Source organism: Eumetopias jubatus, unplaced genomic scaffold (genome assembly GCF_037043125.1).
Source record: "Eumetopias jubatus isolate StellerSeaLion01/CBP00866 unplaced genomic scaffold, mEumJub1_p1.0 scaffold_6, whole genome shotgun sequence".
Taxonomy (NCBI): Eukaryota; Metazoa; Chordata; class Mammalia; order Carnivora; family Otariidae; genus Eumetopias; species Eumetopias jubatus.
The window spans coordinates 115,714,997-115,739,912 of NW_028274812.1; the positions used below are offsets into that span (position 1 = coordinate 115,714,997).

General features: G+C 46.1%; 1 protein-coding gene across 2 annotated transcripts in view; it reads right to left on the reverse strand.

Annotated features, from left to right (window-relative positions):
* Positions 1–15,606, reverse strand: part of RAB44 (RAB44, member RAS oncogene family) — a 34,845-nt gene extending 19,239 nt beyond the window's left edge. For both annotated transcript variants that reach the window (XM_028120598.2, XM_028120599.2), the window contains exons 1-3: positions 15,497–15,606; positions 10,357–10,574; positions 407–518 (exon numbers count right to left, since the gene is read on the reverse strand). In XM_028120598.2, the coding sequence (XP_027976399.2) occupies positions 407–518; positions 10,357–10,563 (319 nt within the window). In that variant the 5' untranslated portion in view covers positions 10,564–10,574; positions 15,497–15,606. The remainder of the gene's footprint in view (positions 1–406; positions 519–10,356; positions 10,575–15,496) is intronic.
* Between the last annotated feature and the right edge of the window lie 9,310 nt (positions 15,607–24,916).

Genomic DNA, 24,916 nt, shown 5'->3' on the forward strand with positions numbered 1-24,916 from the left:
AACAAAGCCTGTGGTCTCAAGAGTGGGGCTTGCTTAACCTCTTGCTCAAGGGAGCCTTTTGTTGGGGAGAAGACAAGTGAGGCATCAGAAAGTAAGCCTGGAGGTCTCCCTGGAGGAGGGGGATGCTAAGAGGAGCCCCCCCCCCCCCCCACAGCCGAGGAAGCGAGCGGGTCTCCTGGGCTAGAGTCTTAAGGCCCAGCCCCGTCTTAAACCAACTGCCTGCCCACACAGGCTTAGTATGCCCATCTCCAGTATAATCATCATCCATGCCCTGGACTGCTCTCAGGGCTGTTGCGGAGGTGCCCTGTTGCCTTTCATGTCAGTCCAGCCTCCCCGTACTGGGCACGCCACATGGGATGCCTGGCTGGACGGCAAGTCCCCAGAGACCCCCCCAGGACAGACATACTGAGCCCAGAGCTGAATTCTTCCAGGGAGAGGCGTCCCTTTTGCTCCACATCCACCCAGTCAAAGATCATCTCCAGCTCCTCCGCACTGCCCAGGAAGCTGAACTTGGCCGCCTGCAAGGAAGAGGTAAGTTGGCACTGTTCCCACTGGGGAGGACTCTGGGCCACCCTCCAAAAAAGAGAGGTGTTTGTCTTCAGACACCCCTACCTCCCCTCTCCCCAGCTTTGGAGTCCCAGCCCCAAGCTGACCCAGGGCCCACCCTGGAGGCTCCGGGACACCACCCCCCCCAAGATGGCTCTCTCAGCAGGGCCCTGAACTCCCTCTGCACCTTTCCCCTTCCTCCATCCAACACCAGAACTTAACTCTTCTGAGTCTCATCCCTTTAGGATCCTAATAAAGGACAGTAGCTAATCCTCCCCAGGATGTGTTTATTGGTATCCCAGAAAATTATCTGAAATTTGAGAATAAGTCCAAAAGGTGGACAGCACACTCTTTCAGCATTCCACGGGGGCAAAGTTTACCCAAGCATCTTCTGGACTATAGGAACGTACTTCATTTCATCCCCTGGGACAGACTGGAAGTCCCAGACTAAATGAAGTCACCTATTAACTTGTAGATTTTGTCCAGGAGAGATGTAAATAATTTTTGTCTGCTGGAACAGATAACCTCAAAGATTTATGGCCTGTTGTACATTAACCAGCTTTGAAAAAATCTAACTCAGCCATCTCGTTCTAACACTTTTTGTTATCCATTTTTTTTAATGCTCTTTCAACCATTCATGGCATCTCTCATTAATGAGCTAAATAAAATCTTTGAGAGGGATTTATTTTATTTTTGCCCAAGGGTCATGATTTTATCTTTTTGAAAATTATATTTAAGAGTTTTGGAGGGGCGCCTGGGTGGCTCAGTCGGCTAAGTGTCTGCCTTCGGCTCAGGTCATGATTCCGGGGTCCTGGGATCAAGTCCCATATCGGGCTCCCTGCTCAGCAGAGAGTCCGCCTCTCCCTCTCCTTCTACCGCTCCCCCTGCTTGGGCTCTCACTGTCTTTGTCAAATAAATAAATTAAATTAAATCTTTAAAAAAAGAGTTTTGGACATTTCGTGGAGACACCCCAGTAAACTCAGCCATCAGAACCAAGTAACATGGGTGCTGATGAAGGGCCCCTCGTGGGCTTTGGGAAACCCAAGCACCTCCTCCCTTGGCTTTTGGAGAGAATCCCATGTGTGACAGAACTTTAGGTTTGCTGTTTATTTTGTTGTTTGTCTTTTTTTTTTTTTTTTCTTGCTGATTCTGTGTTTTCATTTTTGGTGGCAGCAATGATGGGGAATTCCATTTTATGGACTGGCCATTGGTGATCTCTGTGGGATGCATGATGGAGAATTAGTGTCTGTTGGTTGAGAGGCAACCGAAAATCTGATTTGCTGATCTTTGTTGTTGGTGGTGGTGGTGGTGGTTTTTCTATGTGTACTCCGAATTGGTGAAGCGTTTTGTGCTCACTAGGAAGGAGAACAGCTCTTTGAGATCTGGACTGGTGAGTTTTGTGTGTCTGTGTTTCCTTTTGACCTGTGGCCTGGAACTGAGGGTATGAAGCCACTGGATCTGTGTATCTGTGCGTCTACACATCTGTAATTCAGAAAAGCCTTTAACTCTTCTGTGAGTATGAAATACTTTTCTACATCTGGAGGGTATTAATGACTTGAGTACTGTGTCTCTTACAGGGTTCTGTGTTGATTCGTTTGTAGAGACAAATAAGTGCTTATATAAATTTAATGTTCCCCCAAATCACATAAAATAAAGAAACTGAATTTCTAATGTTTTAAATGTGCTAAACTTTGAAAGAAAAAATCCCTTTTATGAGAAATTGCTAGCTCAGAAAACTTTTAAGGAGCCAGGTTAACATAATTAATGTAAATCTTTGGATAAATTAGATTGGTTTAGTAATTTTGTTTATAAAATGCAAATAATAGCTATCAGTGTTTTCTTTGCTTTATATTAACTATAAATAGTTAATTATACTACAATTAAACATTCTACTTTTTATGAGATCTGGATTTGTTTTATGTGAAGAAACTATTTAATCTGAATTTCTTACACTTCTGATTTTGTCTTACTGATCAAATAAGCCAACATTATCCTTACATAATGTTTTAAGATAAGAAAAATGTAAAATTGTGCTCAACTACATTGATTCATTACGCAGTTCCAAGATCCTTAGGTAACTTTAAAAATGTGAATTAATATTAATTAATAAATAATTTTTGGCTACCTGGACAATTTCTGAGAAAAACTGAAACATTGATTGTTAAGCATAATTTTAAGTTTATATCCTTTTACTTCTAATTTTTACATGCAAGAAAGCTGCTATAACTTTGGGTCATGTTAATGAGTAAATTCATTCTTGCCACCTTATTTTTTTTAAGATTTATTTGTTTATTTGAGAGAGAGAGAGCAGATGGGGTGGGGAGAGGGACAGAAAGAATCCCAAGCAGACTCCCCACTGAGCCTTGAGTCTGACCCAGGGCTTGATCTCCTGACCCTGAGATCATCACCAGAGCCAAAACCAAAAGTCCAAAGCTTAACCATCTGAGCCACCCAGGCGCCCCCATTCTTGCCACTTTAAGTAGTTGTGCAAGGCAAAGCAGAGACTCAAGACTCAAGTAGATATTTGTACACCCTACTTCATAGCAGCACTATTCACAGTAGCCAAAGGATGGAAGCAACTCAAACGTCCACTGAAGGATGAACAGAAAGACAGAATATGGTCTATGCATACAGTGGAATATTGTTCAGCCTTAAAAAGGAAGGCAATTCTGACCCCTGCTATAGTATGAATGAACGTTAAGGATATCATACTAAGTAAAAGAAGCCGGTCACAGAAAGACAAATGTATTTTCCCACTTATATGAGGGACGTAGAGTGATCAAATTCATAGAGACAGAAAGGAGAGTGGGGGTTTCTGGGGGATGGAGAGAAAGAAGAATGGGAATTAGTGTTTAACTGGGACAGAGTTTCAGTTGGGGAAGATGAAGAAGATCTGGAAATAGGTGGTGGTGATGGTTGTACAACATTGTGAAATGTACCTAATGCCACTGAGCTCTACACATAAAAATGCTTAAAATGGCAAATTTCATGTTATGTATATTTTATGACAATTTTTAAAAGATTATTTATTTATTTATTTGGGGGGCAGAGCACGAGTGGCAGGGAGGGGCAGAGGGAGAAGGAGAAGCAGACTCCCCGCTGAGTAGGGAGCCCAATGCGGGGCTCGATCCCAGGACTCTGGGATCATGATCTGAGCCGAAGGCAGACGCTTAACCGACTGAGCCACCCAGGTGCCCCTTTTATGACAATTTTTAAAAACTTTTGCAAGGCATATGTGTGGCTGTAAAATGTTGTGTTATACCTGTTTGTGAGCTTTGCTAAGTCTACTAAAATGCTTGAATAACACAGACAGTGCTCACTCATTTGTAGCCCAGCTATTTCTGTGAAATAGAGGTTAGTTACTTTGGTTAAAAGTTAACAATCACTATGCGCAGCTGGGTGGCTCAGTCGTTAAACGTCTGCCTTCGGCTCAGGTCATGGTCCCAGGGTCCTAGGATCGAGCCCTGCATCAGGCTCCCTGCTCAGCGGGGAGTCTGCTTCTCCCTCTCCCACTCCCCCTGCTTGTGTTACCTCTTTCACTGTCTCTCTCTCTCTCTGTCAAATAAATAAATAAAATTAAAAAAAAAAGTTACAATCACTTCGGATGTTTGAAACTATACTAGGACCAACAGGGACAGAGAGATACCGCTGTGTCTGCAAGGAAAATGGGACACGTTTTGACTTTCCAAATAAGGAAGTGGTTTTGTCTTAAGTGTCTGATTGTTCCAGAACATGAAAAGCGATGAAAATGCAAACCTGAATTGGATACAGACAGTTGTAGAGGGTTTGCTGAAAGGGAATTTTAGTTGCCTTGATTTATAAGACCTAAGTCTGAAAATAAGCTATGAAATAGGTTAACATTTTGCCAAGTGCCAAATTTGGCTCAGTTTTAATGGGCTTAAAAATAAATACTTTTTTAAAGTTGTGAAACTTTTACTGCCACATGTTATATTAATGCAAAACTAGAATTCAGCTGTATCTCTATTAAAATGATAAATTGGTCATAGAGCTCTTAGCAAGAGTTAAAAAGAAGCTACTATTTCTCTTCTGTGTAAACTGCCCAGATAAATGATTCCATATTGTCAACAGAATAAATTTCTCTACTTTATTTTGGCTTGATCATCTTTTCAAGTAAAAAAAGAAATTAAAAATCTAAGGCACCTCTCTTATGAAAGAGCTAAATATCCTTGTAATCATGTTACCTACCTTCTTCTGTGTTTATCTCAAAATATTTTGTTTTATTGTCACTTCGATTTAATAGGTAACCACGTACTATTTCTCAGGCTCCTTTGATCCTATCTGAATCTAGTGGCCAAAATCTTCTCTGATAGCTCTTCTGCTTTTGCCTTTCCAATATAAGATCCTAAATTTCAGGAAAAAATAATAAAATTTTAGGATATCCTTCTCTGTATTTATTAAATACTTCACCATTGTTATAAGAGCAGAATGGGCAAGAAATAACAAGTGTTGGCAAGAATGTGGAGAAAAGGGAACCCTTGTGCACTGTTGGTGGGAATGTAAAGTGGTGCAGCCACTTTGGAAAAGAGTATGGCTGTTGCTAAAAAAATTAAAAATAGAACTTCCCTAGGGATCCAGCAATCCCACTTCTAGATATTTACCCGAAGATAACAAAAACACTAATACGAAAAGATATCTGTACTGCCATGTTTTCACTGCAGCATTATTTATAATAGCTAAGGGATAGAAAGAACCTAAATGTTCATAGATGGATGAACGGATGAAGATATGATATGGTGTGTGTGTGTGTGTGTATATATATAATGAGTCATTATTCAGCCATATAAAAGAATGAAATCTTACCATTTGCAACAACATGGATGGACCTTGAGGTCACTATGTTAAGTGAGTTATGTCAGACAGAAAAAGATAAATACTTACGCAAACAATGAATCACGGAACACTACATCAAAAACTAATGATGTAATGTATGGTTACTAATATAAAAAAAATTTAAAAAAAAGAAATAAATAAATACTGAATGAGCTCACTTATATGTGGAATCTAAAATCAACCAACCAACCAACCAACCAATAAACCGAAAAACTGAGCTCATGAATACAGAGAACATACTGGTGGTTGCCTGAGGCAGGGGTTGGAGGGGTGTCAAAAAAAGTACAGCTTCCAGTTATAAAATGAATAAGTCATGGGGATATAATGTACAGCATGGTGACAATAGTTAATAATTGCATCTTTGAAAGTAGCTAGGAGAGTAGATCTTGAAAGTTCTCCTGACAAGAAAAAGAATTTTGTAACTGTATGGTGATGGCTATTAACTAGACTTATTGTGGTGATCATTTTGCAACATATGCAGATAGCAAATCATTACATTGTATACCTGAAACGAATATAATGTCAATTATGATGCAATAAAAAATATGTGAAAAAATAATTTTCAAAAATCATAAGGAAATTCTTCAAATCCTTGATTTGAAATACAAATGTACTTTTGGGCAATATAGATAACTTATGAAGTATTTTAAAAGTTCATTAAGATTGATTATTATGATAAAAGGATTAATTAACACAGTTATGTTTAATACCCACTCCTAAAAGATAATGAGTTGATTATTATCAATAAAGAGAAATCTTGGAATTTTTGTTGCATGTAGATGAAAATAAAAACTGAGGATTTAGCCTGTAACAAAATCTGATAGGCTTGGGTTAGGAGAGTGGAGGTTAAATTTTTTAAGAAGCTTGTATATCTATCTATCTATCTATCTATAGTTACATATGTATAAATATGTATGATATATATGGTTTGGGTTAAAAAAAAACATCATGGGAAGAACCGTCAACTCAGAAGAGATGTTCAGGCTTTCCTAGGCAAGTTTCTATAGGTAAAATGCGATTCATGTAAATATTTCAGAAATTGCATGCTTTATGGGAAGGCCCTGGAGACTGCTCAGTGCATTTGCTGATCCATGATACGTGCTTATCTTCAGGGGAAACACTGATCAAACCCTACGAAATAGTTATGTGCTGTATCCCAACAGAAAACTTTACTCTCTTCCACTCTGATATTATTAGTTACGTAATAAATAACCACAGCTTTTCAGTCTCATTAGCAAAAACGTTCCTTCTTTCCTACCCTGGCCTGAAGTCTCAGTTAAGAGCTGCGGGCCACCAAGGACAGACCCAACATCTTGTGGAAAAGGACTGGGCCCGGTTCTATGAGCTACGGATGCTTCCCCTGGATACTAGGTTTCCGAGCTGAACGTTAGCGGACCTTCAGCCAAAGCTGGCAGACTGACAATTTCCAGGACTCTTGAGTTCAGAAGCAGCCAGCTCACTCAAGATCCAGCAGAACAGGAATTGTGGTTATTTGTTGGGAATATAATTGGTATTATTTTTTATTGTTCTATCTTTATGGATCTAATGAGGAAGTTGTTTCTGTCTTCTTGAGCCCTGTCTAACCTTCGGTTTAGTGGATTACTGCTTTTGTAAACTGAAGTCAAACACTATAAATGTTATCTGAATCTCACTGACGCCCCCCTGATTCAGAGACTGACACTTTTACTGGACCTCCTGACTTCCCCTGGTGATATAATGATTGACACAGATTCAGTAAGAATCTGTCCTCCTTTTTTGCTGGGATATAGTTGGATGAATCATTATGTAACCAGAGGGTCACGTTGGAGAATGATTCTCACTAATCAGATGTGACAAGTCTACTGTAAGGAACAGCCATGGCCCCAGTGTCTGCAAAACCCTCCCAGCGACCTGGCCTGGAACCAGTTGATAAGGAAGGCCGCTTCTGGGCAGGAGAGGGACCTTAGAAAAATTGGGACTCTCAAGAAGAAAGGAAACCCCTTGCATTTATAGGGGCTACAGGTGAAAGCTGGTGAAGAGAGAGTCTTGGGTTTAGTTTCCTGGCCTGAAGAGAGAAGAAATAGGACGGCCAGCTTGACCCAGTTGGCCCGAGATGTTCCCAGTGTTAACACTGGAAGTGCCACATCCCAGACAAACTGGGACAGACATTCACTCTGGGTAGAAGAGCAAATAACGGAGGTTTGAAATCTAAGATTCTGTATGAAAACTTCTGGACAGAAGCTAAAATGGCTTCATGTTTTCAAAGTCTAGATTTGCAGAGCAAGCTCAAGGATGCCCACGTTTCATTTACACCCTTGCTGCATGGATGGAAATAGGTGGAATGAGAATAGGCTTTTTTATATCAGGAATATACTTGGGAGATTATTTATCATCACAGAAAATTATCTGAATAATTGGAAACCTGGAAACCAGGCCAAAAGGTAGAGAGCATGTCCTTTCAAGCATTGTCTAGACTAGAGGAATGCACCCAGTCCATCTCATTGTTTATCTTTAATTAAAAGTCCCAGACTTGCTGAAGTTACTTGTTAACTTGCAGATTTTTGCCCGGGAGAGATGAAAATAATTTTTGTCTAGTACAACAGATAACCCCAAAGATTTACGGCCTGTTGGACATCAGCCATTTTACAAATTGAACTCAGCAATCTTATCCTAACACTCTCTTGTCAGATTGCCTTCAAATACTGTATCCTAGCTTCTCACATGCTTTTGAGCCAGTTGTGACATCTTACTGGTTCCTTCATTAATTAGTAATAATAATTAATTATAAGGCCTTTGATAAGTGTTGATTTTATATTTACTTGATTTTATATTTACTTTTTTACCCCTTTGAAAATTATATATAGGGCGCCTGGGTGGCTCAGTCAGTTAAGCGTCTGCCTTTGGCTCAGGTCATGATCCCAGAGAGCCCCGCATCGGGCTCCCTGATCTGCGGAAGCCTGCTTCTCCCTCTGCCTGCCGCTCCCCCTGCTTGTGCTCTCTCTCTAACAATAAATAAAATCTTTAAAAAAATGAAAAATTTATATATATATACATAAAATATATATATTGAGGGATATATATATACACATATTGAGGGAGTTGGTGAAGGCCCCTCTGAGAAAATCATTCTTGTTTGTTTATTCATTTATTTATTTATTTATTTTTAAATGATCTCTATGCCCAACGTGGGACTTGAACTCACCACCCCTGAGATCAAGAGTCACACGCTCCACTGACTGAGTCAGTCAGGCACCCCTGAAAATTCTATTTCAACTTCGGCCATTGGTACCTTGTTGTGGCCCTGAGGACAGACCACAGGAAAGGTCAGTTTTGTTCGGGGCAGAACAAAGTCTGGAGCATGGAGCAGTGTCCGGAGGAGACAGTTGTCCCAGGGAGACTTCAGCAACCCACATAGACCCCTTTGCAGAGAATGAGGAAAAGCCAAAGAAAAACTGGTCAGTGTTGGTCTGGGCCAGAGCCCAAGACTCCTTACTGGAACACACAACCATGGCTGATCTTATGTGTCATTGACGTTTCTAGTTATTGACGTTTCTAGTCATTGACATGGTTTGATTTCCAGGACTCTGACTGCTCCCCGGGATAAACTTCCCTGCTCCATGGGCCTAGAATTGTATCACTTGCAAGTTCCATCTTTGGCTTAAAGTCCTTTCCTTTGTTAAAATGCAAATGTTTCTGAAAGAGTGGAACACATAACACCTTATTAGCCATTTACACACTAGTATAAACAAATTCTTCACCTTTTCTGAGGGCAAATTTTATTATATTTATTTATTTGCCTCAGAAAACATGTGTGCTTCTCATTTAACACAGAGAACATTTCTTTGCATACAAACACTTGTATGTAAACTATGCTTTTTGCCTACTGATCTTTATATTTTGTTTAATTAACTAACTGGGGGTTTTTTAGAGAGGGAGAGAGAATGGGGGAGGGGAACAGAGAGAGAGAGGGAGAGAGAATTTTAAGCAGGCTCCATGCTCAGCACAGAGCTGGACGTGGGGCTCAATCTCAGAACCTGAGGTCATGACCTGAGCTGAAACCAAGAGTCGGACGCCTAACCAACTGAGCCACCCAGGCACCCCTAGTTAATTGATTTTTAATTGAAGTATCGTTGACACACAATGTTACATTAGTTCCAGGTGTACAACATAGTGATTTCACAAGTCTATACGTTATGTTGCACTCCCAAGGGTAGGTACCACTATACAACACTATTACAATACCCTTGACTATATTCCTTGTACTGTACCTTTCAGCCCCATGACTTACTCATTCCATAACCAGAAGCCTGTACCCCCACTTCCCTTCACCCATTCCACCTGCCCTTCCACTCACTTCCTCTCTGGCAACCCACCAGTTTGCTCTCTATATTTACGGGTCTGTTTCTGCTTTTTGTTTGTTTGGTTGTTTTGTTTTTTGATTCTGGATCTAAGTGAAATCATACAGAATTGTCTTTCTCTGTCTGACTTATTTCACACAGCATAATACCCTCTAGGTCCATCCATGTTGTCACAGATGCGAAGATCTCATTCTTTTCTGTGGCTGAGTAATATTCCATTGCATATATAAGCCACATCTTCCTTATTCATTCATTCAGTCAATATCAACAGACACTAGGTTGCTTCCATTTCTTGGCTATAATAAATAACGCAGCAATGAACATAGGGCTGCATATATCTTTTTGAGTTAGTGTTTTTGTTTTCTTTGGGTAAATACCCAGTAGTGGAATTATTGGATTGCATGATATTTCCATTTCAAATTTTTTGAGGAAACTCCATACCGTTTGCCACAGCAGCCGCGCCATGTGCATTCCCACCAACGGTGCATGGGAGTTCCTCTCTGAGAGCAAATTTTGGACGGGAGAAAGGGGAAAGAGCAGGCCTGCCCTGCTTTACGGGATAGGAAGTCTCAGGAGGCTCCAGAAAAGGGATTCGGGGGATGAGCTAGGGGCTTGGACTCACCGCCAGGTCCTCGCGGGTGACGAATCCCCTCTCCTTGGCCCCACAGTCCTGGAAAAAGCGCTGCAGCTCTGCAGCCTCCGGGGAGGACAAGGACTCTGGCTCTGGGGCCACAGGGGCATCCTGGCCGTCAGCTGGTTCTCGCATCTGCCGCCGGCGGCTGGAGCCCAGCCTGCGGCCTTTCCGGGGCACTCTCTGTCCACTCTCCATGCTGCTTTGGCCTGGGGACAGAGGAATGGTGAGGTGGTACCGGGCTGCAGCACCCAGTCACTCTGCTGAAAACCCTCCCGTGGCTCCTGGAGAAAACACACCACAGCTGATGAAGCTGATTGGACGCCAGCTGCCCTCTCGGACCTCGTGACCCTCCCCCACCCCCTGGCCTCCAGCATGAGGCCTTTGCCCTTTCTGTTCCTTCTGCCTGGAATGCTTTTCCCTCGAGTTATCCGTGTGCCCTCATCTCTTTTAGATTTTGCTTGTCAAAAGTCTTCTCTGGCCGTTCTATAAGAGAGCCCCGTGCAGGATCGGCTCTGTTTTGAGGTGGGGGTGGGGACACAGGGTTGTCCAGGTTCTTGCCGTCTGAGCTGTCTCTTGCCACTCCTCCAGCTCATTCCCTCGCATCTCACCTTGAGGGATCCCTCCACCATTGCCCCCTTCCTCTGTCTCACCTAATCTTCAGTCTTTTTTTTCTCAACACCATCTCGCTGCTCCTTGGACACACGCACCAGGGAATCAGTAGCTCTGATGGCCTTGCACCTGCTTCAGCCCTCTCCCGCCCACACCGTCAGTCTGCCACGCCTGCTGAACCATTTCCATGCCTGGAATGTCAGATCCTCTCCCACCTTGCTCCCTTTGTCCCAACTCCCCCGACTCTCTTATCCCCCACTTAGCTGATTATTCTTCCTCCCTCACCTTCGAGGCTGCGTCCTCCAAGAAGCCTTCCCTGCAACCATCCCCACGCTTCAAGCAGGGTTCAGTGCCCCCTAGGCTGTGGCCCCATGGTGCTCTGGGCTCCCCCTACGGATGTCACTGTGCACCTTGGTCCACATTGCTCCCCGCTCCTTGACACACAGTAGGTGCTCATGTAAGGGTTGTCCACTTGACGAACTGGAGTCCTCCCAACTCTCACAGAAAGTCTTAGGTCTGTCAATTGATGAGGATTCTGACGGATAAGGATTTGTCTAGGTGTGACCCCAAGGACAGAACGAAGGGAGGCTGGAGTCTGGAAGGCGTACAGTCTGGGCCTGCCCTGGGGGGAATAAGCATGGGGTATATACAACTGTATGCGGTGGGAGGGGCCTGATGTGCACCCGGGCAGGCAGTTTCCTGCAGGCCACAGGACTGGAGCCAAGCTCTAAAGAAGGCAGGTAGGATTTAGAAGCAGTGAACAACATGCACAAAGGAACACGTGCAGCATGAGACAGCCGGAACAAGAAGACCCCTCTGAGCTTTCTCCGCTGAGATTAAAGGTCACAGACAGGCTGAGTGGAGAGATGATGGGCTTCTTCAAGGGCTCTGGCACCACCGGTCCAGCCTCCCTTCAGGCCAGTTCTCTGGCATAGGCTGCATAGGATTTGAATAAAGCAATTCCTCAGCCTGCAGAGATCCCCAGACTTTAAAGTGAGGTTGAGTCTCTCTCTCTCTGCCAGTCTTTCTCTCTCTTTCTTCCTGTGTGTTTTATCACTCCATCTGTTTCTCTACATCTTGCTGTCTCTTGGTCTCTCTCTTGGGGCCTTCCAAGTCTGTTTCAGATGCAGGGTTTTTTTTAAGATTGATTGATTGATTGATTGATTGATTGATGTATTTATTTATGACAGAGCGAGAGCACGAGCAAAGGGGTGGGGGTAAGAGGGAGAGGGAGAAGCAGGCTCCCTGCTGAGCAGAGAGCCCGATGTGGGACTCGATCCCAGGACCCTGGGACCATGAGCTGAGCCAAAGGCAGATGCTTAATGACTGAGCCACCCAGGCGCCCCACAGATGCAGTTTTAAGATCATAGATGAAAACTGCAGAGCCAGATCTGAAGGGCTTTGCAAAAGCCAATTGTGCACATTTCTTCCCAGCCCAGTGGCTTGGGATCAGCCACCGTGGGACTATTTACACCACGTGAGCCCGCAAATGCTACAAATCAGGGTTTTAACCCCTCAAAGAACAGTTAGCAGTACAGTATACCTTGGCCAAGAAGACATTCTTCTGCCCAAACTGTTCCCAAGATCTAGCGTGCGCTAGATTGACAAGCATTTACTGAGAACCAGCTGAATGCTGGCACAGTGGTAAGCCGTCCTGCCACGAGGCACTGGTTCCATTAGGTGAATTAGGAAGAGGTGTGCCTTCTTCCAGACAGTCCATCGCACCGTCTTGATTCAGAGATGTGGCAAAGGAGGCCCAAGAGAGGAAGTGACTTCCAGTCACAGTGCTCTGAGTCAGACAGACCTCTGCCTCTCCCAGGCCTGCCGCTTGCAAGCTGTGTGACCTTGGGCAAGTCACTTAACGTTCCCGCATCTCAGCTTCCTTACTGGAACGTGGGACTGGTATCTACCCCAGAGGGTTGCTGTGAGGATTGGACCTGATCATTCAAGTTGAAACACCACCTCCCCTTCCCAGTATGGCCCACCTCCCTTTCTGGCTTTGCTTTCTCTGAGCATGTGTCATGTTCTCAGGATAGTGTTTTATTTAGCTGGTAAATTTTCCACCTCTTCTTACTGAAATGTAAGCTTCACGTGAGTTGAAAGTATACTCTTCCGTTTACTGCTCTAATTACCAAATGCCTAAAACAGTGCCCTGCATACAGTTGGCGTTCTGCAAACCCTTGTTGACCATATAAGACACATGAAGCACCCACAGATATGCCCAGCCCACAGTGGCTGCTGGATAAAAGTGGCATTGACAATGGTGGTGATCACATGGCAGGGGGTGGAGGGGGCGCGAAATTCCACTGGAGCCTCAGCAAAACTGAGTACTGTACAGATACTATTTCCTCCCACTGGACCTGTGAGGAAACCGAGGGAGGCTCTGAAGTACAGAGGCCTGCCCAAGCCGTGCCCCAAGACCACTTCCTGGAGAGGTACCTCCTTGGTAGCTGAAGGCCCCTGTGTGGAATGCCGGACAGAGCATGTGTGGGACAAAGGCTTCTGGAGCAGGGCGAAGTGGGAGAGCTTTGCTTGTCAGTGTAAGACTTGGAAACTCAGGGCGCCTGGGTGGCTCAGTCAGTGAAGCGTCTGCCTTCAGCTCAGGTCATGGTCCCAGGGTCCTGGGATTGAGCCCCACATGGGGCTCCCCGCTGAGTGGGGAGCCTGCTTCTCCCTTTTCCTCTGGCCCTCCCGCTGCTTGTGCTCTCCCTCTCTCTGTCAAATAAATAAATAAAATCTTTAAAAAAAAAAAGGACTTGGAAACTCAAGCTGCACATGTACTTCCGTTGAAGATAACATACAAGAGGCAGCAAGATAAGATTCTCAGTGCAGAAGCTTCTAGAACTGAAGCCCTGGGAGAAGAGTTTATAATGATATGGGTGCCACATATTAAATCTGCCAGGCTCCCACAAGTAAAGGAAATTAGAATCCTGAAGTACATTCCCTGTGGCCATATCCCAGGATATGGGATGTTTTTGACATGCCTCTCAGGGAGTTCCTGGTCGGGCTGCACCTCCACAGCCCATTTCCAACAGTCCCCTGGCGTTTCATAAGAAAGGAGCACCTTCTGGGGCGCCTGGATGGCTCATTCAGTTAAGGGTTCAGCTCTTGGTTTCGGCTCAGGTCATGATCTCAGGGTCGTGAGATCGTCAGGCTCTGCGCTCAGCGGGGAGTCTGCTTGATATTATCTCTCTCTGCCCCCCAGCTCCTCCCCTGCTCACTCTCTCTCTCTCTCTCTCTAAAAGGAAGGAAGGAAGAAAGGGAGGGAGGGAGGAAGGAAGGAGGGAGCATCCTCTGGACACCTCAGCAGCTCCCGCCCTGCCACAGCCTCAGTGATCAGTCCTTCCCTCCCTGGAGGCCGCTCAGGAGGCCTGGGGTGAAAAGGCAGCCAGAGCCCTACCATGAGCACTGCCTCAGAGTAGAAACACCATCCGCTGGGGATGGCAGACTCCCCCTCATGGCCTTATAGCACACCCTAAAAATAGTCTGCACCCCTCTCACGGCCAAGCATGACTACCCAGAGATAGTGGGGACATCCTCAGTCACTCCTCACGTGCGTGTATGTGGGTGCTCACACACACACACACACACACACACACACACACACACACACACGCCCTCGTCAGCCGGCTCCCACCCCCGACCACTCCCTCACGGGTCCGACAGGACATTCTTCACAGGTCGTTCGCATGTACGGAGGTCCCTGCCCACTCAGAGTCACTCACGACAACACCCCTCGGGGTCAGCCGGCGGGGGCACCCCTCCCTCCTCCGCCACATTCCCCTCCCTGGATCATGGCAGCCTCACGCCCCAAACAGTCAGAAGCCCCTCGTGACCAGGAACACACATCCGCACCCTCAGCCCTCCGACGTCTCCCCACATTCCTCGCCCAAGAAATCATACAAAGTTGGAAGCCAAACTTGAGAGCAAATGGATCTTACTCCCTGGCAACTGTAGGAATCAGGTCCCCACTGTGGGATTGGGCTAGGGGAGCAGACACCACAGGCTTTGGGTCAGGGAAGGAGTGGAGAGCCACATAAGAAAAATGGGTAGGGGTAGGGGGGCAGCTCTGCTGGGGTCTCCCCCGTTTCCTTCATTCTCTCACCAAAGGGGCAAGGAACTGGGCCTGCTCCTCACTCCACTTACTTCAATAACTGCAAGTAATAGCGATGATCACTGAACCCAAATTGTCCAAATCGGTGGGTCTGAGAGACCACCCAGTGCCTCGCTCTAGTCTAGTTACCCTCTCTTCCCCTCACCGACTCGATAGAAAAACCAAGGCTCTGAGAAGCCAGGTAACTTGCCCAAGGTCACACGGCCACTTCAGGTAGGCAATCTAGTCCAGTCCCCTGCCCAAGTGCCCTCAGGAGACCATGCAGGGAGCTCCAAACTCTCGAAAAAAGAGGCCTCAGACCTTTGTACCCTTGTCATAGGAGCCAGATGGAGACCCAGACTGCTCCTTCTCCCATGCTCACCCCCTCCAAAGAAAAGAAGCATTGCAACTCCAGGTGGCTCCCACCTCTCAAAGGCTCCCCGTCGTGCACACAGTCCTGGCCTCCTGGACCTGGTGATGAGGCAACCGCTGCCCCCAGGAGCCCACGAGCTCTGGAACTGTTAACAGTCTTGTCTCTTGCTTAATCACTCTTTCCGTTCCCCAGCAAGCCAATCTGCTGTGTTATCTATGGGACTTCCTGTAGAAGTGAACACTGGGTGTCCTTTCCTAATCTTGCCTGGTACTCCCCAGGCCCCTCACCCTAGACTCTTAGAACTGGAGACTGCTAGAAATGGGAGGGAGGCCCTTGCAAGCAAAGGCTCTGAAGGGTAAGATGGGCTGGTCAAGGTCACTCAGCTTTCAGTGGCAAAACCAGAACTTGGACCCTAAGCTCTGGTTGCCAGCATGATGCTCTGTCTTATCCCGGCCAGAGTGTTGATAGGCACGGTTATGGCTAAAGCTGGGTATATGGAACATCCTGGGGTAACTGCACACCGTGCCTTCCCTCAGGTCCTCAACCTCAGACGGTGAGGAAAACCAGGGCAGGCCTACATCCAAATCATCTTTTAGACAATAGTCTAACTTAATACCAAAATGTACTATAGAGGCACAACCACCAGAAGAGTGTGGTACCCGCGCCCGAATATACAAGGGTGACTCCATGGAACAGAATTGACAGGAATAGACTCAAGTACATATGGGAATTTAATGTATGTTAAAAGTGGCATTTCAGGGACGACTGGGTGGCTCAGTCAGTTAAGCGTCTGCCTTCGGCTCAGGTCATGGGATCAAGTCCCGCATCAGGCTCCCTGCTCAGCGGAGAGTCTGCTTCTCCCTCTCCATCTGCCTGCGACTCCCCCTGCTTGTGCACTCTCCCTCTCTCTCTGACAAAAAATAAATAAAAATCTTTACAAAAAGTGGCATTTCAAATCAGTGGATAAAAGACAGTTTATTCAATAAACCATTTGAAGAATGAGCCAGCTATCTGCAAAAAGCAAAGCTGGAGCTCTAACTCTAAAATAATTCCAGATGGAGCACTTAGCTCAGTTGGAAGAGCATGCAACACTTGATCTCAGGGTTGTGAATTTGAGCCCCTCATTGTGTGTAGAGATTGCTTAAAAATAAATAAAATCTTGGGCGCCGGGGTGGCTCAGTCGGTTAAATGTCCAACTCTTGATTTTGGCTCAGGTCGTGAGATCCAGCCTTGTGTTGGGCTCCGGGATTCTCTCTCCCTCTCCCTCTGCCCCCCACCCCATTCGTGTGTACATTTTCTCTCTAAAATAAATAAATACATAAATAATAAATAAAGAAAATTTTTAGGAAATATATTTTAAAATTAGATAAGGAGGGGCACCTGGGTGGCTCAGTCAGGTGAGTGTCTGCCTTTGGCTTAGGTCTTAATCCCAGGGTCCTGTGGTCGAGCCCCAGGCAGGGTTCCCTGCTCAGCAGGGAGCCTGCTTCTCCCTCTCCCTCTGTCTGCTACTCCCCCTGCTTGTGTGCGTGCTCTCTGTCAAATAAATAAATAAAATCTTTTTAAAAAACTTAAATAAGGAAATAAAGTCTTAAAAATAATAAAATAAAATAATTGGATGGATCAGAAGTTTAAGCATCAAAAAAAATCATAAAATTATATGCTTAGGATTTGTTTCACAGTCATGGAGGGGTGGCAGAACAGATGGGCCCTGTTCTTATTACAGACGAAAGAGGGCCCTGGCCCTGTTCTTATTACTGTTGGCTCATTCTAGTCTCTCTACTCTTGTGTATGTTTGAACAAATGCTGTAAGAAGTCATGGGATAAGGGTGACTGGGTGGCTCAGTGGGGTAATGATGGGACACTCTTGATTTCTGCTCATTTGACTGAGCCCTGCATCCAGGTCCCGGATCATCAGGCAGTTCTGCTTTTCTCTTTCTCTTTCTCCCTCTGCCCCTCACCCTTCCCTACTCACGTGCACTCTCTCTCTCTCTCTCTCTCTTTCTCTCTCTAAAAAAACCAATCCATCAATTTTAAAAAGAAAGAAAGAAAGAAAGAAATCGCGGGATAGGAGTGCCTGGGTGGCTCAGTGGGGAGTCTACTGGAGATTTTCTCTCTCTCCCTCTGCCCCTGCCCCTGCTCTCTCTCCCTCTCTCTCTCTCAAAATAAGTAAATAAATCACACACACACACACACAAAGAAATCATGGGATAGTTTTTAAAATAATCTTGGAGCAGGTAAGGTATTCCAGCCTTATCACAAAGCATGAGAAGCCATAAAAGAAAAGATTGATACACTTGACTATATAGAAGTTTTTGAATAAAAAATAAACTACTGAAGGGGTACCTGGGTGGCGCAGTTGGTTAAGTGTCCATCTCTTGGTTTCAGCTCAGGCCGTGATCTCATGGCCATGGGATCGAGCCTCAAAGCTGGCTCTGTACTGAGTGCAGAGTCTGCTTGAGAGTCTCTTCTTCTCCTCTGCCCCCCCACTTGTTCTCTCTCTTTCTCTCAAATAAATAAATAAATCTTTAAAAATAAAAAAATAGGGACGACTGGGTGACTCGGTTGGTTAAGCGAATGCCTTCGGCTCAGGTCAGGATCCTGGAGTCCCGGAATCGAGTCCCGCATTGGGCTCCCTGCTCCGCAGGGAGTCTGCTTCTCCCTCTGACCCTCCCCTCTCTCATGTGCGCTCTCTCTCACTCATTCTCTCTCTCTCAAATAAATAAAATCTTAAAAAATAAATAAATAAAAATAAAAAAATAAAAAATAAATAAACAACTGAATGGCAAACAAAAAAAAAAGTCACCATTGACAAGTCAAAAGGCAAATAAACGGTGAAAAAATTCACATGTCCCAGAAAACAAGCTCATTTCCTCCATAAATCACGAGTTCCTATAGATCAATGAAAAAGCAACAAGCAACAATGCATTAGAGAAATTGGCACCATATAAATAGGCGATTCATGGAAAAAAATATCAATGGCTTTTCAACATGTGAAAAATATCTTCACTTATAATAAGATAAAGAAAGAAATAAAACTACAATGTGATATTTTAAGTCCTCCAACTGTCAAAGCAAAAAATTATTGATAGCATGCTGTGTTGTAAAGGATGTAGGAAAAATTTTCATATGTTGTGGGTAAGAACATAAACTGGTACAGCTTTCCTGAAAAGCAATGTGGTGATATCTGTCAACATCAAAAAGGGAAGAGCTGCTGGGGCACCTGGGTGGTTCAGTCGTTGGGCATCTGCCTTCAGCTCAGGTCAAGGTCCCAGAGTCCTGGGATTGAGCCCCGCATCAGGCTCCCTGCTCGGCGGGAAGCCTGCTTCTCCCTCTCCCACTCCCCCTGCTTGTGTTCCCTCTTTCACTGTCTCTCTCTCTCTGTCAAATAAATAAATAAAATCTTAAAAAAAAAAAAAAGGAAAGCGTTTCTCACTTGCAATTTCACTTTTAGTCATTGGTCCTACAGGTGATGCCCAGAATGACGATATAACAGGATTTCATTACAGCATTGTCTACAACGGCAAAGGACTGGAAACAACCTAAATTTCCATCGACGGGGACCTGGTTAGAGAAGTTCAAATATGTCCATATAGGACCTACCATGCAGCTGTGACGAAAAGGAGGAGAAAGATACAGGTGGACCAGTGTGAACACCTTCAAAATATATTGTTGAATAAAAAAAGCAAGATGCAGGGGCACCTGGCTGGCTCAGTCAGCAGACTGTGGGACTCTTGATCTCAGGGTTGTAAGTTCGAGCCCCACATTAGGTGTAGAGATTACTTAAAAAAAAAAAAAAGCAAGGTGCTAGAACAGTGAGTCTAGTATGCTTTGCATGAAGAAAAAAAGTGTGTGGATGAAATTTATGCTCTATAAATACATGTGCTTTCATATATGGCTGTGAATGCACCAAATATTTCTGACAGAATATACAAGAAACTGGTAGCAGTTGGGCTGGAGAGAAGTGGGATAGAGAAGGAGGGAAGTTTAGGTTCCGCTGTTTATTTTGTACCATCTTTACACATTATCCACTCAAAAATAAATTTAAAAATAATCTGTATGTATTCAGAGAGAGAATGATGTAGGAAATGTGGTAAAATGTTCACATGTAGGGACTATTGGTGAAAGGTATATGGGAATTATTTTACTATTTTTGCAGCTTTTCTATGTGTCTGAAATTATTTCAAAACAAAAAGTTTTAAAATTTAATAAATTTAGGGGCGCCTGGGTGGCTCAGTCGTTAAGCGTCTGCCTTCGGCTCAGGTCATGATCCCAGGGTCCTGGGATGGAGCCCTGCATCAGGCTCCCTGCTCGGCGGGAAGCCTGCTTCTCCCTCTCCCACTCCCCCTGCTCGTGTTCCCTCTCTTGCTGTGTCTCTCTTTGTCAAATAAATAAATAAAATCTTTAAAAAAATTTAATAAATTTAATTTCTAAATTAATATATATTCTCCCTATGAACCATCCTTTTTACCCCATTTTCATGGCTGAAGAAATTAATACTCAAGAGAGTTTCTTTAGCTTTATTGAATTAAATAAGGCATTGATTTTTTTTATTCAAAAATATATATTGAGCACCTAATATGTGCTAGGCACTGAGGATACAAAACTGAGGGAAAAAAAAAAACCAAAACCATATGTCATATAATGTCTGGTGGCAATAAGTGCTATGAAGAAAAGTAAAGCAAAGTGAGGGTGGGAAGCATAATTTAGATGGGGTGGCTGGAGGAGGCCTGTCTGAGGAGGTGACATTGGAAGAGAGCTTATGAGGAAGAAAATCTAGAAGAGTGTTCAGGGAGAAGGAACAGTGAGTGCAAAGGCCCTGAGGCAGGAACATGCTTTGTGTTCCTGAGGAACAGTGATGAGACCTGTGTAGCTGGAGCAGGTAATGGAGGGAAGGGGGAAAAGTAGAGAAGATGAGTTCAGAAGTAACAGGAGGACCTATAGGCCATGTGAAGACCTGGGTTCTTAGAGTGAGGTGGAAGCCATTTGGAGGGTGACATGATCCTTCGTTGTGGATAATAGACTGTACTAGGCAAGGGCAGAAGCAGGGAGACTAGTGAGGAGGCTGTTAGGATAATTCAGACAAGAAGAGATGCTTTGGACCAGGAGGGCAGTGGCGGAAGTGATGGCGAGAGGACTCTGGATATATTTTGAAAGTAGCGCCAACAGTGTCTGCTGCTGGGTGGGGCAACCGCAACAAATCCAAGACCTTTTTCTCAGCAGTGAGGGGTTTTTTGCCATTTCCTTGGGAAACAGAGTGAGGTTCGATTTTTTTTTTTTAAAGATTTTTATTTATTTATTTGAGAGAGAGAGAGAATGAGAGAGAAAGCACATGAGATGGGGGGAGGGTCAGAGGGAGAAGCAGGCTCCCTGCCGAGCAGGGAGCCCGATGCGGGACTCGATCCAGGGATTCCAGGATCATGACCTGAGCCGAAGGCAGTCGCTTAACCAACTGAGCCACCCAGGCGCCCCTGAGGTTCGATTTTTAAAACCCAGCCCCCAGGATCTCAAAGCACCCTGAGTTCATTTGCCCCCATCCTCATGACGCACCTCCCAACCATGGACATAAAGGAGGCACGGAGAAAGCAGGAGTTGTCCCTGCCTCGGGTGAAGCCCGAGTGGTCAGAGCTCAGCCTGGCCGCCCTCGGCAGCAGCCCCAGGGAGAACCTGCCCGGGAGCCAGCTGACCAGAGGCCGTAGCCAAGTGCAGAGGAAAACATTAGCTCCAGGCCTTTTTGGAAACAGTGGAGCTAATTTTAAAATACAGTGTCGCTGGACTTAAAAACACTGAGCTCAGAAACTACATTTTTCAAAAACTGAGTGAATGAACGAGAATCCAAGACAGTGAGACTCCTTTATGAATGGGAACGTTTTACACTCACTGTTTTTCAATTCCCAAAAGATGCTTGAATTCACTTCCCAGCTCAGTAAACCCTGAAGCAAAACACTCTCTGTCCTGAGGTGCGGTGTCAAGAGCTGGGACCTCCCCTGCCTCCAGCTGCTGGCTCCAAACTAGCTCTAGAAGGAACGTAGGCAGCGGGCTCTTCTGTGCAGGGAGCCAGGGCCAGGGAGTGTGGTGCAAATTTGCGTTTATATAGCACACTTTATGTAGGATTGAGAAAACCTGAGTTGCTTCAGAGGCGGAGGAGGGGCACAGGGGAGGCAGGTGCCCACAAGCCTCTGCAGAGCTGCTGTCACCATGGTAGTGGCCCTGGGCGAGGCACTTCCCTTTTCTGGTTTATGGAGCAGGCAACTTGACCTGGGTCATCAGCGTGAATATCCTGGCTTCCCACCACCTCCTAGAGGTGTGGCCTCAGGTGAGCGACTTAAGGGCTTATTGCCTCAGTTTCTCGCCTGTGAAACACAGGCAACAGCAGTGCCCACCTCATAGGCTTGTTGTCAGGATTAAACGCTGTAAACCACATAAAGCATTTGGAAACCGAGTTAGACAGATGATGTTATTTTTGTGGCTGTTAAAAGAAGGACACTGAGTTAGAGAATCTCCAACTTGCCCAGCCTGCCAATTGGCAGATGGCCCCGTTCATATGCCGGACTGATTGTCAAGTGATGAGGGGCAGTGACCTTGGGACCTGAGAGAGGGGACAGGCTGGGGTGGGGTGGAGGATGGGAGCCAGGGTGGGGTTTGAGAGATAAATGCTGGGGTCAGGCAGGAAATTCAAGCCACAGGGAATAATTCATTCATGCAACAAATACTTAATTGACCACCTGCTCTGCGTCGGGCACTTTTTAGGTGCTGGGATACAAAAGCAAACTAAACGGGCAAAGTCCTCCCCTCCTGGAGCTCACATTTCTGTGGGCTGATGGGAGAGGGTAAAGCCGCAGTGATTTTCGCCAACAGGCTCATCTAGGCACGAAGCTGGCGGAAGGGAAGTTCCAGAAGCCGCTGCTGATGCGCCGCCCGTGTCCCCCGCAGACCACATCTGTGTTCACCTGAAGCTTTGGTTCCCAGCAGTGATACAGCTGCTCATGTCCTCCCGGTTTTCTCCGGCATCACGGGGACCCGCTCCACCTGTGAGGGGCCACCCAAACTTGCCCCCGGAGGAAGCCCTCAGGCAGTGCTGGGTGGCGTCGTCCGCAGTTAAGTGCCCCACAGCTACTTAGACAAAGACCCCAGGGGGACAATTCTCTAGCACGCTCCACATGGCTCCTCCGACCTCCCTGGTGGGTCTAGTCCCAGTAGCACACAGCAGAACCAGCCCACCAGCACCTTTACGGCTTTTTCCTTCCCTTTCTCACATTCTTTTCTCTCCTCCTTGTGCTTCCAGAGAGAACCTCCCGAATAAACCTCCTGCACACAAGTCCTTGTCTCAGGTTCCTTTTGAGGGGAGAAAAAAATCGAAGACAGTTGGTACCAGAAATGACAGAGAACAGGCTGGGCTTCTGAAGATGGGTCCCTCGCCAGTGCAAGGACAAGGGGGACCTGACTGCTGGCGGGGAGCAGGGTGGTGACACCCGCAACAGGCTGTGGCCGCACAAGAACCAGCACTCAGCTGTGTGAGGCGGATTCGAGGGCAACACTGATTTATGCGGTAGGTCTAACGCTGGAAAGACAGGAAGCGGTGGTCACGATGAGGAGCATGCACTTGGCTGGCTTTGGTTAACTGCCCTAGAGGTGTTGAAGAAAGAGAATGACCGGCTCAACTTAGAGCACGTTGTGGGAGACGGGAGAACCCCATCAGAGCATTTTTTTTTTTTTAATTTTATTTACTCGGGCGCCTGGGTGGCTCAGTTGGTTAAGTGACTGCCTTCGGCTCAGGTCATGATCCTGGAGTCCCGGGATCGAGTCCCACATCGGGCTCCCTGCTCGGCGAGGAGTCTGCTTCTCCCTCTGACCCTCTTCCCTCTTGTGCTCTCTGTCTCTCATTCTCTCTCTCTCAAATAAATAAACAAAATCTTTTAAAAAAATAAAATAAAAAATAAAATAAAATAAAATAAATAAAATTTTATTTACTTATTTGAGAGGGAGAGTGAGCAAGAGAGTGAGAGAGCACGGGCAGGGGGAGGGGCAGAGGGAGAGGGAGAAGCAAACTCCCCGCTGAGCAAGGAGCCCGATGCAGGACTCGATCCCAGGACCCCGGGATCATGACCCGAGCCGAAGGCAGACACTCAACTGACTGAGCCACCCAGGTGCCCCCCATAGGAGCATTCTAAATGGCCCTCATTTCTGTGGCCCACCGGCAGGCTGCATTGATAATCAGCCCCAGGATTTCATCACAAAGGTGGTGGAGCTACAGGGAGGCTCGATGCATGGCCACAGCCAGCAGGAAAAGTGGGGGGGGGGTGCCCTGAGGCCTGGAATAGGCCTATGTGGATGGATGTCCTCAGGAACCTGTACCCCACATCCCCGAGCCCTCCAGGCCTGCAGAAGCACCCCCTCCCTTGCTAAAGGAGGATGCTTTCTACCTGCAGCCCACACAGAGGACTCCCCTGGGATGAATTCCGCACAAGGTGAGGCTTATCTTCCCCAAGATCCTTTCCACCTTCCCTCATGCCTTCTAGACCAGAGGCAGCAAATGTTCTCTTCAAGGACTTGATGGTAAATATTCTAGGTCTGTGGGCCATGTGGCAATAGGTTAGCAAATGGGCATGTCTGCTCTCCCATAAAACTTTATACAAAACAGGCAGCTGGTTCACAAGGTTGTGGTTTGCTCCCCCTTCTCTAGATGAATAATGAGAGTCAGGTCTCAGCAGGAAAGTACAGGCTCTATTACTGGAGGAAATTACTTACCAAAAAAAGCGACAATCTGGCTAGTAAGTATTGGTAGGGCCAGGGAAACACACATGGGAGATCTCAAGGCCATGGGCCAGGGCTGGGAGAGATGAGGAATATGGGCCGGATAAAGAGAGATTGTATGGAGGCCTCTCTGTCTTAACTCAGGATTGAACATCCCGGCAAGGCCCCCCTGGAGCTGGTCTTAACACACAGGGGAGTTGGCTGGTGCTTAAAGCTTAGACACAGTGACGGCCTGCTGTCAGGGAGGGTGTGATGCTGAAACGCCCTGGGAGAGAGTAGGGAGGGGTTGGAAGGTGGGCAAGAAAGAATGGACTTACCGCACGAGGACCCACCAGCTGAGTGTCATCCCCAGGAAGGCCCAGAAGACCCTCCCTTCTCTCTCTCTCTTTCTTTTTTTAAGATTTTATTTACTTATTTGACAGAGAGAGACATACAGCAAAGAGGGAACACAAGCAGGGGGAGTGGGAGAGGGAGAAGCAGGCCTCCTGCTGAGCAGGAAGCCCGATGCGGGGCTCGATCCCAGGACCCTGGGATCATGACCTGAGCCGAAAGCAGACGCTTAACAACTGAGCCACCCCGGCGCCCCAAGACCCTCCCTTCTCAAAGCAATAAAGGACGCGTCTCAGTGCTGGCTGAGATGCTGTCATGGAATGCCGTGACTACTGTCAGCGGACACAGTAAGATTTGGGAAGGGCAGCGGCTACATGGAGCCACTTCATCAT